At 40.3% G+C, this 14,825-nt stretch overlaps 2 protein-coding genes across 4 annotated transcripts in view; one reads left to right on the top strand and one right to left on the bottom strand.

Moving 5' to 3' along the window:
* ddx56 (DEAD (Asp-Glu-Ala-Asp) box helicase 56) overlaps positions 1-5,087 on the bottom strand; it is a 212,546-nt gene extending 207,459 nt beyond the window's left edge. For all 3 annotated transcript variants that reach the window (XM_072371841.1, XM_072371842.1, XM_072371840.1), the window contains exons 1-10: positions 4,995-5,087; positions 3,054-3,215; positions 2,755-2,909; positions 2,233-2,403; positions 1,699-1,789; positions 1,323-1,564; positions 1,099-1,242; positions 478-591; positions 293-387; positions 115-188 (exon numbers count right to left, since the gene is read on the bottom strand). In XM_072371841.1, coding sequence (XP_072227942.1) covers positions 115-188; positions 293-387; positions 478-591; positions 1,099-1,242; positions 1,323-1,564; positions 1,699-1,789; positions 2,233-2,403; positions 2,755-2,909; positions 3,054-3,215; positions 4,995-5,051 — 1,305 coding nt within the window. In that variant the 5' untranslated portion in view covers positions 5,052-5,087. The remainder of the gene's footprint in view (positions 1-114; positions 189-292; positions 388-477; positions 592-1,098; positions 1,243-1,322; positions 1,565-1,698; positions 1,790-2,232; positions 2,404-2,754; positions 2,910-3,053; positions 3,216-4,994) is intronic.
* A 1,127-nt stretch (positions 5,088-6,214) lies between these two features.
* On the top strand, positions 6,215-13,973 carry LOC140276974 (dual specificity protein phosphatase 26-like). Its single transcript, XM_072371843.1, has 4 exons — positions 6,215-6,637; positions 6,803-6,986; positions 8,411-8,622; positions 9,198-13,973. The coding sequence occupies exons 2-4, from the start codon at positions 6,808-6,810 to the stop codon at positions 9,407-9,409; spliced, it is 603 nt and encodes a 200-aa protein (XP_072227944.1). The 5' UTR covers positions 6,215-6,637; positions 6,803-6,807; the 3' UTR covers positions 9,410-13,973.
* Positions 13,974-14,825: the final 852 nt, after the last annotated feature.

A 14,825-nucleotide genomic window follows, 5' to 3' on the forward strand; every position in this document is an offset into this window, starting at 1 on the left:
AAAAACAGGACAGCTGACGGCAAAGTTAAAGAGCAAACAACGTGCCACATTTCAGAACCAATTGTGCGTCTTAAATTGAAGATCTGATGTAAAAAAAAGAGGTTTGATACTCACTCTGCACCTGTATCTGAAGCCTTCGATTTCCTCCATTTTAAACTCATAAGGCTTCATAACAGAATCAGCATTATCTAAAGACGAGATATTCACACACGTTAGCATAAAGAGTCGCAGCCTTATTTTGTGCATGCATCCTAAAAGCGTGACAAAAAGCTGGAAAACTGCAGTTTCTCACCTCCACTGAGAGCTTCCTCCACATCTGCCAGCAAACTGAGCTCAGTGTGAGAGATGAAGGACAGAGCTGTGCCCGGGTTGTCTGCTCTCGCCGTTCTACAGAAAAACACACGGAAAAGGCATTAGTGCAGCAGATCCACCAATCAAAGCGAGGGCTCAAACAGAAGCTGTTCAAACTGTACCGACCTGCCAACTCGATGAATGTAGGATTCCACAGCTGTGGGGAAATCAAAGTTGATGACATTGGAAACATTTTGGAAGTCCACACCTCTGGTAACTCCAAACTCCTTATCTTTAACTCTGTGAAAAGACAATTCAGAACATTAATGGAGTCTTTTTTAACGATTACATGTAGAGATGAAGACATTTAAAGGACCACAGACTGCTTTTGGAAGTCTGTCTCTTGGGCTTTGTTCACACTTTGTGCTCAGATAAATCACCAGTGGACAGTCCCACCCTGGATTAACTGAGACCCCGACCAGAGACAGTCTGGGTTCACAATCTGAATGCACATCCATCATGGACCGCCTCTTCATCCCCTGCTCGTATTTCATGTTCATTCCAGCCAGTTAACTCCTCCTTTATTCACTTTTACTTCTCCTTCCGCTCACTTACATTCTGATTGGACGTTTTCTTGACGCACTGTGCGTCGGATTTACATCGTCACCTTCCTGTAGAGGTCGTAAAGAGCTTAAGCTTCTTCAGCTAAATAATTTAAACCTTCACACTCTCTTCTTCTCAGAATCTGGAGTTGCTGCTGTTCCACAAAGCCAACCAGCTTAATGTCTGGGTGTTAATCGCACTCACTTTCCTCCTTTCTCTGTGGCTTTTTTCTTCTTCTCCTTTCCTGGCGTTGGCTGTGAAGAAGCTGCAGGGTAAACCAAAGTCTGCTCATCTGTGGCAATGATGCAGTCGTAAAATCCCTGATTAAACTGGGTGATGATGTGACACCTGCCAGAGGAGCAAAGGGAAACTAATGTCAGAAAAAGAGACTTCATATTTTAACTCTTAACTCAGTTTGATGCTCTCACCTTGACTGAACGGGGAGCTCGGAATTAAGGACGCAGGCGGGGATGCTGAACTGTTCCAGGAACAGTTTGAGTCTGTAGCTCCGGTCCACTGTTCCCACGAACACCAGCGTCTTTCCCTGGACCAGCCGCAGCTTCAGCAGCGTGTAGATGAGCAGGAACTTGTCCTCCTCCTCACATTTGATGCTGTACTGCTGCAGCTGGCCGCTGTCCGGGAGCTGGGAGCCCTGAAGCTTCAGGATCACCTGAGGACACACGGGTCCAAGAATGAAGACAAAAGACACATAACAGCATGCCCTGCACCAAATGTGCCGTTCCAGCTGGACAATCTAAGAGCCCTCCAATTATTTCAGGAAGTGGAGCGTTAAAAGGACGTTACAGGGTTGTGCAGCAGCAGCTCCTTTAACGCCTGGACTTCTTCGTTGAAGGTGGCCGACATGAGGAACGACTGGTAGATCTTCGGCAAATGGCTGTAAAAACACAGATTTCCACAGAACACGTCAATGAAACACTGATTCTGTTTCATTTTAATATTAAAGCAACACGCAGACCAAAGCTGGACCATAGCCTGACCCAAAGTGAGCTCAGCCATCCTGATCCGGACTAAGAGGAAGACTTCTGAAGGCAAAGAGCACCATGTGCAGGGGTCTTTTGAGTTCATGGCTTTCTTTTAAACCCCTTTTTTTTATTCTTTCTACAGTTTGACTCTTCTATCTGGTACTTTTTTGTTTTACTGCCATTCTAAAGACTTTTACATCGACTGTACATTCTTGCATTTTCCTGCCGATTAGTAACTTAAACATAATAACGCACAGAGAACTCAAAATGAGGTCTGATCTTTCTGGTGTTAAAAAGCCACAGCTGCATGCGGTGAGTACATAAGTTGTGGAAACAATGAGTGTGTTTTTCTCACCACAACAAGTTCTTCAGGTCAGCCTCAAAACCGAAAGAGAAGAGCAAGTCAGCCTCGTCCACAACCAGCATCTCCAGGGAAGCGTGCAGGAGCAGGTTCTGTGCGTTGAGGTGGGCGAGCACACGGGACGGCGTCCCCACAACCACATCAGGCTTCTCCATCAGGATGGGCCTGCCCATGGACAGCATCACACACACACCATTACATCACACACACACACCATTACTCTTGATGTGAAAATATGTCCGTTTATTCAGGCGTTTATATTCTTATCGAGCACCAATGGGGAGGAGTTTGATCTCTCCAGATTCACTCTGTAGCAGAACAGGAAGTACAAACAGCAGGTCCTGATACAGTGTGGTCTGAGCCCACATAGGCCAGACATCAACAGCGTAGGGTCAGATATTTGGAACAATCTCCTCTCTGGGCAGCTTGTTCTTAAGGCCACAACATTCAATTTTCCACCAGATAAATCCAGCCACAGGGTTTAAGTTTGAGTTACTGAGTGAAAAGCAGGCCGACCTCTGCGTTGACACGTCAGCTTTGGCAGAGATGTCGGCCACTCGGACGTCTCTTGAGCAGTAGGACGTTAACTGTCTGATCATGTTCTGAACCTGCTGACCCAGCTCCTTGGTCGGCACCAGGATGAGAGCTCTCACAGCCTGCTCACGAACAATCTGCAGAAACACCACACACACAGTTACTGGTCAGGAGGATGAAGGATGAGTTTATACTGAACAAGACAGCAGAAATACGCAGTGAGCATCCTTTTTACAGTGAGATGTTACAGACAAGTGGTGTCATTTCTGGTTGTTTCTCACCTGTTTGGAGGTCAGGATGCGCTGTATGACAGGGACGGCATAAGCTGCCGTCTTTCCCGATCCAGTCCGGGCTCGGGCCAGAAGGTCCTTCCCCTCCATAGCCAGAGGGATGGCCTTCTCCTGGATCAGAGTGGGCTGAGACCACCCTAGATCTGCAACTGCCTGACAAGACAACAGCAGGCCGTCTGTAATTAATCACTTTTCTTCAGCATGGTTTTAATTTCATATTTTTAAATTGAACACAGCCAGAACAAGTTCATTATAAAGCCTTGCGGTTTTTCTTTGTTTTATTCCTGGCGGCACAAGTATCCAAGCAGAAAACAGGAGACACCCAGAACCAGGCCTAAAGACACTAAATGTTCTGCCAAATCTTTATTTTCTGTTCCAAAACTCACTCAAACAAGGAGATCCAGTCCAATTAAAGACCCAGATTTCAGCTGTCAGCTGAACATTGTGTTTAATCAATAATCTTCAACCCTTTTCTTAGAAAGTTTCTGTCACTTTATGGATAAAGTTGTGGGTGTTAACGTTTGTTATCCTGGAGAAAATTCCCCAAATTGTGTCAGGAGAGTTGTGAAAATACCCATAAATGTGCCGCTGTTGAATTGCTCTTTAAATGTAAAAAAAACATAAGTCAGGATTCACGACTTTTCTTTGACTTGTACAATAACAAATTTTAAATGTCACCTTGAATAGTTTCAGACAAGATTTAGTTGAACAGAAATCTGCCTCCGCAGAAAACTACGTTACAGGTTGTCCTGAACGCTGCGTTAAAAAAGGAGTTTAAGTTTATAGAGAATTTATTGATCAGGAGCAAAGATGAGCCGACGGTAAAAATCACTGTTAAAGACTGAGTTTTATTTAAGTGATAATAACTGGGATGAATTCTGTATTATTAGAATCTACAAATATAGAAATAATCAAAAATGCAAAAAAGTATGTTTAAGTTGGATCTTTTATTAATGTCTGAGGAGACAAGTCTTTAGACTTTTTTTTTTAGAATGAGTTAAAACTGTTTAAAAAATCAATTTTTTAAAAAATATGACAAGGACTGATTGCCTCGATTGAGAATGAAAGAAAAGAAGGGAAGAATAATGTAAATATTAAAAGAGCCACAGTGCAATAGTTTATAAGAAGTGCAGCCATTTAAACACATTTTAAAGACTAAATATTCAATAATAAAAATTGTGTGTCTGTGTGGTGTAGACAGAGATTTAAAAGCGCTAAAGTCTTAATCCAACCATCATTTCTTCATTTATACACACAACACTTAGGAGTTAGGAGCCTCGTTTTCTGCTTGAATGATTCATAGGTCAGAGTTAAGTGAGTTAAAGAAAAAAAACATTCCTCTGAAAATAGTCAAGTACAAGAACTGGACTGAAAATGAGTGAAAAAGCAGAAAATGTCCAAAGAATACACACAAAAAATAAAAAACTCATTTCAAATTAAACAATGCGTAATATTAAGATTGGGCAGATTGTATCTTGACAAAAAAAAGGGTAATAACAGGTTAAATTATTATAAAAATAAAATAAGGAGGTTTCTGTTTAGTCAAAACTACTGTTCAGATATTAACATTTAATATTTTTAGTTTCATGTAATTAGTCTCTAAAAGTTCTAATAAGTAAATATATCTCCCACTCTTCTAGAAAACAGGTATTATATTTAGTTATTTGTCCGGTAATTAGATTAATTCAACTCAATAAGTCGATTTATACAATAAAGGAACCGTTCAAGAGACGTAAATAATTGGTATAACTGTAGCTCGTCACAGCACATCTGTGTTAGCATAACACGAGACAAGTTAGCACAGCCGGGAGAAAATCTCCAGTTTTTGTCAAGTTTTCAAACTTTTTCCTGTTTTTTGTTTCTCGACTGAAGGTTCAAAGTTTTTCCAACAGTTTACTGGAGATTTCCTGAAAAGCTGAAGCGGGTTGTTACCTTTATCAGGCGGTCGTCCAAGCCCATTTCATGAAACTGTAGCCTCTCGTCAGCCATCTCTGCTACCCACCGCAGTCACACGTGCGTCGCACAGGTTTGACGTCATGTTGCCTTCAGGCTCTCGGTAAAACGAGTATTTCTATTCCATATAAATCAATGAGATTTAAAAGCTTTATTTATATGCGTTTATCAAAGAGAACTGAATCACACAGTTTAATGGAGAAAATTAATAAATAAACGTAAAGGCATTATTATATTATATTTCCAAAATGTGATTTTTGAAGAAAAGTTTCATTTTTAGTTTCCTACGAAGCTCCTAAATTATAAAAGATAAATATGTATTTTCTCACCTCAGATATTGTCGGATTAAAGAAAGCCTGAGATAAACCTTAATCCCAGCTGATCCCAGCCATGCATGGTAATTTTATTAATACTTAAAACACCCAAGATGCCAGCGGGTGCAGAAGTAGAGAGCAGCTTTGATCATTTTTTGACATACATTGTATGTGATCAGCTTAAGAAATGGGGATATCTTCTTAAATCCTGGTTGTCTGACCAAAGGATGTATTTGAGACTATTGGTTGGACAAAACAAAGGAAATGAGACCACCTTGTGACCTTTTAACTCTGATTTTAATTAGTATATTATCATTTTAATTTAGATATTCACTTTTTGTCTCACACTATTTACTAAATATGTTGTGATCTAACGATTTTTGTTATAATTTGTAAGTTTATTAAATTGCCTGCTAATTTTCATCTGTTCACTAAGCACTTTTGACAAAATATTGAAAAAAATATCAAAACCAAGGTTTGGATACATCCATCCATCCATCCATTTTCTATACCCGCTTAATCCGTCGGTCGGGTCTCGGGGGGGCTGGAGCCTATCCCAGCTGTCATCGGGCGAGAGGCGGGGTACACCCTGGACAGGTCGCCAGTCCATCACAGGGCCAGTCTGGATACAATTAATCACATTTTGCACACAGTATAAAAAGAAAAAGATTTATTTTTAAAAAAATATATTTTTACATTCACAATCCTGATTAAACTCTATCCTAGTTGTTGTGTGATGGAAAGATAGAAATCAACCAAAAAGTTCGACTTCTGTTTGCTTTATCGTGTTTTGGTGAATGAAGTTCCCATATCTGGCCGACAGATGGCGACTGAGCGTCACACGGAGCATCATTGATATTAAATGCAGAATTAACCACCATCGCTTCAGTAGAATCGTCGAGAACACAGAAGACAGAAGATCTGGTGGAGCTTTTTGTGAAGCTTGAGTGAAAAATACCTCAAGAGTCGCTTTGAACAGAGAGGCGCGTCTGCGGAGTAACGCGTCATAACGAGGACTTGTTGAGAAGATGGAGATGAGGTGGCGGCTGGGGTGAAGATGTTCGGTGGATGCTGAGCAGCAGCTGTAGCATCACATTCCCATCCTTCCCATCTTTCCCATTCTTCCTCCCACAGCAAGCAAATGAGTCAACATGGCCGCGGAGCAGCTCATCCTGCAGAGCCACTGAGATACAGAATAAAACAATACTCAGGTCAATAAAAACAGAAATTCAGAACCGCTCGATGTTATTTCTAGCCTCAAAGACAAAGAGACACTCAGACAAGTTTTCATCAGAAGAAAAGCTACAGGTAAATATACTCTAATGGAAATAGCTTTATCTTAACCCTGAAATCAGTTGAGCCTATCCATACTCTTCCCGTCATGTTTGTGATTATATTTTCATATTTAATATTATAAAATATTATATTTTATAATTATGAGGCGATTCGCTCGTTCTACTGCCTGTTTTCCAGATTAAATGGCGTTCATGTCCCGGTTTTCCCGGTCACGGAGCAGCTCCAGGTCTCCGAACCGAAAAGACTCCGAGCGCGCCTCCCCGAACCTGAGCGTGTCGGAGCTGGAGAGGCTGCTGTACACGGGCAAGACGGCCTGCAACCATGCGGACGAAGTGTGGCCACGACTCTACATCGGAGATCAGTGAGTTTGTGGTTGAGGAAGTTCTCAATACACGTTTTAAATCAGAGCTGCAGGTTGAAGGCCAACATTCAGACTGCAGAATCGCCAGTGGCTGTTAGGGGGTCCATAAGACCCTACTGTTGTCTTGTGTACAATGTATCCTATAAAGTCATGTGCATCCAGACTTTCTGAACATTTGCTGTTTTAATTGATAAGTCAACTACAAAAATTGGCTTTCGGTTTAATCGGTTTAATGGTAAAAATGCTTTCAAGTAAAGTGACCAGCGGCTTCTCTGCAGAAATCCAGAGGTGACGACCTGATTCACTTAGTATCACTTATTCTGATATTCTGATTCTGAGTTTCTGAAGGTGGTAACTCTAATTAAGTTCACCTCTACAGTAAAAGTGAGTCTTTGGGTACAGTTGAACAGTCAAGCTTTTCATTGAACTTGTTAAAAATGTTAAAAACATGGTAGAATGAAGTTGTAAGGACTTAAAAAATACAATAATACTTAGATCAACAGTAGAGAAGTATGTGAACCTTAAAACTATGTGCTCTATGGGTCATTTTTACAGTGTCACAAGATGCACCAACAACTAAGTAACACACTTTCGTCATTACAAATAGAGACCGGAGACAACACGATGGGAGGAAAAGAGATTAAGCGTACGAGCAAGACGTGGGACAAGAATAAACAGCAGATTGGATTTTACTGCTGGAAAAAGCTCAGAGATGGACGCAGATTTAGCTTTGTTGTATTAGAAATAAAAATTTTTGATAAGCCACACCTTTTAATTGAAAAGCATTTCGGGAGATTATTTCATGAAGATAGTTGAGAAAAATACCAAGTGTTCACACAGCTGTCATCGAAGACTGAGATAAGAAAAACACATAGGTGTCATTTAAAGGCCTGGGGGTCTTCAGTGCTGTCCTGTAGTGTAGAAAAAAAGTCAAAGCAAATAAAACCTGTTCATGTGCGTCCAAACTTTAGACTGCTACTGTAGTATTTCATAAGAGAAGTTCATGCTTGAGATGGGGAGACAATACAGACAGTGTTTAGGCGAGATTGTGTCATGGTTCCACAACTTCTGAATTTCCTGTATATGAAATGGTAGAAAACAGTCTGAATATTTAACGTCATATTTCAGTCCAACATACCACACTGTCTCACATGTTTTTATTAAGTATTTTGTATAATTCTGACTTGGCTTTACAATAAAAATGGAAAAGATACAAAACCTCTATGTATTAGAACATAATCTTATTCAGATTGATCATGTGATCCTTTAAAGACAATCAGTCCAGACGCTTGTTTTACTTTGGAAACGTCTTCTACTTTTGACTAAGATCTCTACAAGTTATTCAGTCAAACTTAATTTTCTGGCTGCATCACTCAGCAGCCTTTTGTTTATCACTGAGCTGTAAAACCTCCTCTTCTCTGCAGAGACATTGCATCGGATCGCCGTGAGCTGGCTAAACTTGGCATTACACACATCCTGAACTGTGCACAGAGCAAGTGGCGCGGTGGAGCCGAGTATTACGCTGGAATGAACATCACCTATCACGGCATTGAGGCTCACGACTCCCCGACTTTTGACATGAGTGTTAACTTCTATCCTGCTGCTGAGTTTATCCACAAAGCCCTCACAAGTGGAGGTAAGTCTGTGAATCTGTGTGCAGCTGAATATAACACATATATACGTAGGGTTAATTCTTATCTTTGACATAAACCAGCATTGTTGATTAATGGTGATAATGACGAGCGGTATAAGAAGACCCAAAGAAAAGCCACTCAAAGAGAGATAAAATGACCAATATCAAAACAATCATAAAGAGATGCATGGCAACTGCAAAGAAACTCAAAATGACCACAAGACTCACTACATCAAAGAAACTGAGAATTAATACAAAGACAAATCTAAAAAAAAAGTTTTAAAAAGACTACAAAGAGACTCAAAATGACCAAAAGACTCACTACATCACAGAAACTGAGAATTAATACAAAGACAAATCTAAAAAAAAGTTTTAAAACGACTACAAAGACACTCAAAGTTATTAAAAAGATACTCAAAATTACAACAAGACTCATTAAATCACAGAAACTGAGACAAATCTAAAAAAAAAAAGTTTAATCTTAAAATAGGCAGTTTTCAGAGGGCGAACTGCATTATTTTAAATCTGTGTTGCATGAATCTCCAGTAAATCAAAAGTTTTCACTGTTATGTGTATAGGGAAGGTGCTGGTCCACTGCACTGTGGGAGTGAGCCGCTCAGCGACTCTGGTGCTCGCCTACCTGATGATCAGACAAAACCTCACACTGGTGGAGGCCATCAGAACCGTAAAAGACCATCGTGGCGTCACCCCTAACCGTGGTTTCCTCCGTCAGCTCAACGGCCTGGACGGCATCCTGAGGGAGAGCCGGAAGACGTCACCGCAGAGCTGAAAACACACTCAACACACACTGGGCCTCAGGTGTCACCCAGGTGCACTGAGGGAGGTTCTGGGACCAAACCAGGAGCAACATGTCACTTTCAGGTGACGTGGTGGCTCTGAGGTGCAACAGGTGGAAGGAGGGTTTGACCAATCTTAGTATATTCACACCCAGTTAATTCATTTTGTTCAATCTGTTCCTTTGAGATGGGACACAGCTGGTGCACAGGAAGATAAAACTCTCTTGTGAAGACCCGAGCCCTTTAACACAGGCAGGATGTCCTACACATGCAGCACGCTTTATACCAGAGAAAATTCTAACGGCAAGGTCAACCAAGTTTTTATAAAACATCAGGGAAACCCTCAGAGGAACAACAGAGGGTACCTCTTCCAGGTCAGATTTACAAAATCCTATCTGAATATTTACCTTTCTAACTAAATGTCACATTCAGAAGCCAATAGGGTTCATAGAACACCAACATGTGAGTGTATAGCTGTGCTTTTCTGTACTTTAGACCTACAGCTTCCAATCTGGGGTACAGGAACACAGTTGTACTCGACTCAACGGTGGCATATTAATGTTTTAAGTTTAAAGGATACTGGATTACAAAATGGCACCTCATTTGAACAATCTGCAGGTCATAAAGTTCAAATTGAACTACTTAAACAATATCAGATTTGGTTGTGAATGCATTACGTGACAAGTGAGCATCACTGAGCTGTAAAGAGTTACAAACACAGCAGGTTGGGACCTTTTGTTTCAGATATTGTTTTACTTAATGTTTCAGTGTGTAAAGAATTAAGGAATTGTATTGATTGACATAGAATATCTGAACAGAGCTTTAGTATCAGCCTCCCGGCCACAACCCTGATGCCTGTCAGGTGGATTGTGGGAAGTGAGTTGCTGTCCAAACCAACTGAATTTAAGCATCTCAGGATCTTGACAGACGAGTGGATTGGGGCAGCGTCTCCAGAAATCCAGGCATTGTACCGGACTGCTGTGGTTCAGAAAGAGCTCAGCTGGAAGGTGAAGCTTTGGATTTACCGGTCTATGTTCCAGGTCTCAGCTACAGACATAAGAGTGGGGTCGTAACTGAACGAAAAGAGATTGTGGATATCAGCAACTAAAACAAGCTATCTCTATAGGTGGCTGTGCCCATCCTAATAGATCGGATGAGGAGCTGACATCTAGAATAGAGCTGCAGGTCGTCGGTGTTGTAAAGAGTCAGTTGATGTAGTTCAGGCACCTGATTACCTGGATGCCTTCCTTTGGAGCTTTTCCTGGTGGGCCCATATCCCATCCGGCTTTGGAGTGCCTTGGCAAAAGCTAGGAAGTGTTGCTGGGAAGAGGGATATGTGGAATACTTTGCTTAGCCCATTGTTACCAAGACTCAGCTCTGCATAAATGGAAGAAAATGGACAGATAATGTTTTCATGATCTTAGAACAAACCAGTTCTACACAAAAACGTCACAGATCTATCTCCTTTCCCATGTTTTCTCCCAGCTGTCTACTGGGAAAATAGAGACATTTCTGGAAATTAAATCTGAAATTTCATGAGACATAGATGAAATAATCTCATCTAAATGGTAGATTATTCACTATAATCACAGTATTTTACCACTGCCTCCCAGTTCCACCAGTAAAATCCAGTCAGTGTTTGTAGTGGCCACAACTTACAATCAGTAATTACAATAGTAATTGTGCTTTTGAGAACTTCCTCAAAGTAATCTCTTCAAATGATTTGTTATGTCTAAGACATTTTCAGTCAGGATCAGGTCTATGAGTCCAATCTGCCAATCAGGATCTTCTCGATAAAAGCAGCTGGACTGAAATGCCACAGTGGTGGGATACATTTAGGTGTATTATTTTCGGCCTCCTCATTGTAAAAAAAACAAACCTTTTGTTTCTTTTTTTAACTAGTCTGTAACATCAGCTCTCAGAGAGCTGATTCTTACTCAGTGATTCTTTCCCGTAGTTTTGGCCATTGTGCGTCTTCCCTCAACTTTACATTCATTAAGTGCCCCGAACAACTCGTACAGTAGCTGTAGTACAGGTTTAAACCAGCACAGTTATGTAGCCCATATTATTTCACTGTTGTCAAAAAGGTGTACAGTTGTTTACAGTACAGTTTACGTTTCCCGTTTGGTGTTGAAAAAGTTCAGTGTTTGGTTTCAAACCAGTGTATTCCAACAGTCATCAACAGAACTTTTATGACCTAATTCTGATTAGCATTTTCTGACATTGTCTGTCCCGTAAACTGAGCATTGTACCTTATAAAACATCTTCCAGACTGGTGCATCTCTTCAACTTTAAGGTGACTGTTAGCTGTCCAGAGTAGTAGTAAAATAGTAGGAAACAATACCACAGGCGTGCCATTGCAAAAGCTACCAACTGCCTGGATAACAGGAGAGTGCACAGTGTTCACAGTCGACTCTTTTTCTTGGTGTCTAGTGAGGCTTGTGTTTTAAAGAATCCAGTGCTAAAATTTAAACCAGCTTTTCAAATGTCCTGGTGAGTTATTACTGATTACCTCAAGTATTTTATTTTCTGTGGCTTGTGGTCTCTGTCTGTGCTGTTTTAATGACCAAGCATAGGCGATGGGGAATGAGGAAACAAACTTTACTCTCAACGCAGAAAGTGTATATAAAAAAAGTATGGTAAATGGACTTGTACTTGTATAGCGCTTTTCTAGTCTAACTGACCACTCAAAGCACTTCACTACATGCCACATTCACCCCACTCACACACACTCATACAGCACGTCTTAAGATTCATAACTACGTGCTTTTCTAATCATTCACACACATTCATACCCCCAATGATACACTGGGGGGGCAACGTGGGGGTCTTGCCCAAGGACGCTTCGACATGTATCCTGGGGAAGCCAGAGTCGAACCACCGACCTTCCGATTGGTGGGTGACTGCTCTTCCTCCTGAGCTACAGCCGCCAAAAGAGTATGGATGTGTTGATTTGTAAAGTATTCAGCCATTTAAAGTTCCCATGAAATAACTAGAAGAGTGCTATTAACCCTTTATACTGAACACATTTACTTAAACACCAAAGTTTGCTCTGATTGGTCAGCTCCAGTGGCCTGATCAGGCTCCTCCTACTATTCTGCATTAATTCTGCTGAAATTCAAATCTTTGAAGCGTTCAGTTGGACTCAAAATGAATACATGTTGTTAATGATTTCCCAGGAAATAAGACAGAAACTAATGCACAGGTGTCGTCTAGTCAAGTCAGATCACATACAAACAGCTAAATATTAAATTTGATTTCATGGGAACTTTAAAGGTTTTGTTTTGGATATTAAGTTGCTTTCCTGCAGTATTAGATGAGACTGGTGTGTCTCATATCTAGTCTGCAGTCAATGTACCTCCTGAGTGGGAGGTCAGAACTTATTATTACACAATTTGTGACATCATTATATAATCACTTTTGGTTTTAAAGCAGTTGTGTGTATTTTGTGAAATATCAAGCTACTAGTTTCAGTGGTACTTTGAACTGTGTCTTGCTTGGAAAGCATGCTAGAAAAGGAAACAAAATGGACACGATGCTAGCAATTTCCTAGCATAAATAATTGCCATCGTAGCTGGCTACTTAAAGATTTATGGCTGACTCAGCTTGTCACATCAGAGTCGTTATTATATCAGACTGTATATGAAGATGAGCCACCACTTCCTGCTACCATATAAAAGCAAAGTCAGAATAGAGAAATGGGCGCTACCATCTTGCGCTGATGATGCTGCTGACCAGATTGAACACCAGTTTCCAAGCTAACAATAGTTCAACAGCTTTGCGTTTGCTTGCAAAAGAAAGTACTAGAGCCTTGCTGGTAAAGTTGCTAAATGTCTGTAGGTAACATCACACGTTAATTAGCATATTTATGACTAAATGGTGTTGTACTTTCATTGTGTCCAGTGTCAGATCATGTCAGCCCTTTACACGACGTCATTGTAACAGCCATCATGTTCTGCATCTTTGCGTGCAGTCAATGCCTTATAGTATTAAAAAAATATTTGAAATAACCAAATTTTTTTTGTATCAAATTTGGACTGAAGTCTATTAATATGTAATTACTCCTGCTCCTTCTTACACTTGTTACATTCTGTGTCAGGAAACTGGAGGAACATACAGTATGATGTCTTAAAACAGCAGAATCTGCCATCCACTCAGTTAAAAACACAAAGAGGGCAGTTATTTAGATAATTTGTGAATTAAAAGATAATTTGTAGACAGGACCTCTTTAACCATCATGATCTTTAACTTTGTTGTACTGGATCTGAATGTTTTGTATTTGTGATTTCATTGTGAAGTGATTTGCTGTTGTTGGTCTTTGTTCCTTTTTCTATCTCTTCGTATTCTTACAGAAACCTTTCTATAAGAAACTTGAATTCTTGTGAATTTATTTTTGTATCACTCTCTTTGAGGTTCACTGAAGAAGAAACTGGAAAAGGAGATGTTGATGCCTTAATCTGTGTTCTTCAAGTTGGTCTTTTTAATGTGAAAAATACAAAAAATTGATATATTTGTTTTGATAAATTCTGTATTTGACTGTAAATTAAAAAGAAAACTCTCAGAGAAGTGTTACTGTGTTTTCTATTAAACGAAGGTGAACTGCACGGAGTCCACAGTGAGTTACTGTGTTCTCCTCAGTGTTAAATTGATTGAGTTCGGTTCTTGAAACCACACACCTGAGATTTTTTGTTAAGAAGACACACTACACATCTTTTTTTTACACAAGCTGACACAATTTCACGAATTATCTCTGACAATCTATAGTCAAACTTCACTTTGTCGACTTCACTTTGCCCCTTCTCCCTCAGAGTCTCTCTTCTGAGATCTGTAGTATTCAATAACCCTTTGGAACAATTATGTCCCTGTCACATTTAAAGAGACACTATAGAATTTTCCCTACTCTTTGCCTCCCCCTACAGTTGTGGGATGTAACACCACTCTCATAAAGCAAATTGCAGCGTGAGCCCTGCACATGTGCAGCCATGCACATGAATTTGGTGTCATATTGAAGAAGTCAGAAAGACGCCACCAAAAGCCCATAAAAATGTCAAGTGACTATAAAGCAAATCTGCGTGGTGCAGGGCTGGAAAGCAAAGCCGTGAGCCTCGGGTGGTCAAGGGCAGTCCCAGACCCAGAAATGTGCATTACAAAAGTCAGTGTACTTCAAAACGAGTCAGGAGCACACAGTTTTAAATTTTACAAACTTCTCCAGTGGTGATTTAACTGCGAAAGTTGCTCTAAATGTTGAAAAGTTATGGGTTTGTTTTTGTTTCCCAAGATAAGAAAACATGCAATGTAGTACACAAAATATGAATGATTAATGCTTGAAGATCACTACTTTAATGAACACAGAATATACTGTTTAAAGAAAGTATATTCCAGAAACTGGCAGCAGGTTTTGGAGTTGAT

This window comes from Leuresthes tenuis, unplaced genomic scaffold, assembly GCF_036924035.1.
Source record: "Leuresthes tenuis unplaced genomic scaffold, fLeuTen1.0.hap1 SCAF_19, whole genome shotgun sequence".
NCBI classification, from domain to species: Eukaryota; Metazoa; Chordata; class Actinopteri; order Atheriniformes; family Atherinopsidae; genus Leuresthes; species Leuresthes tenuis.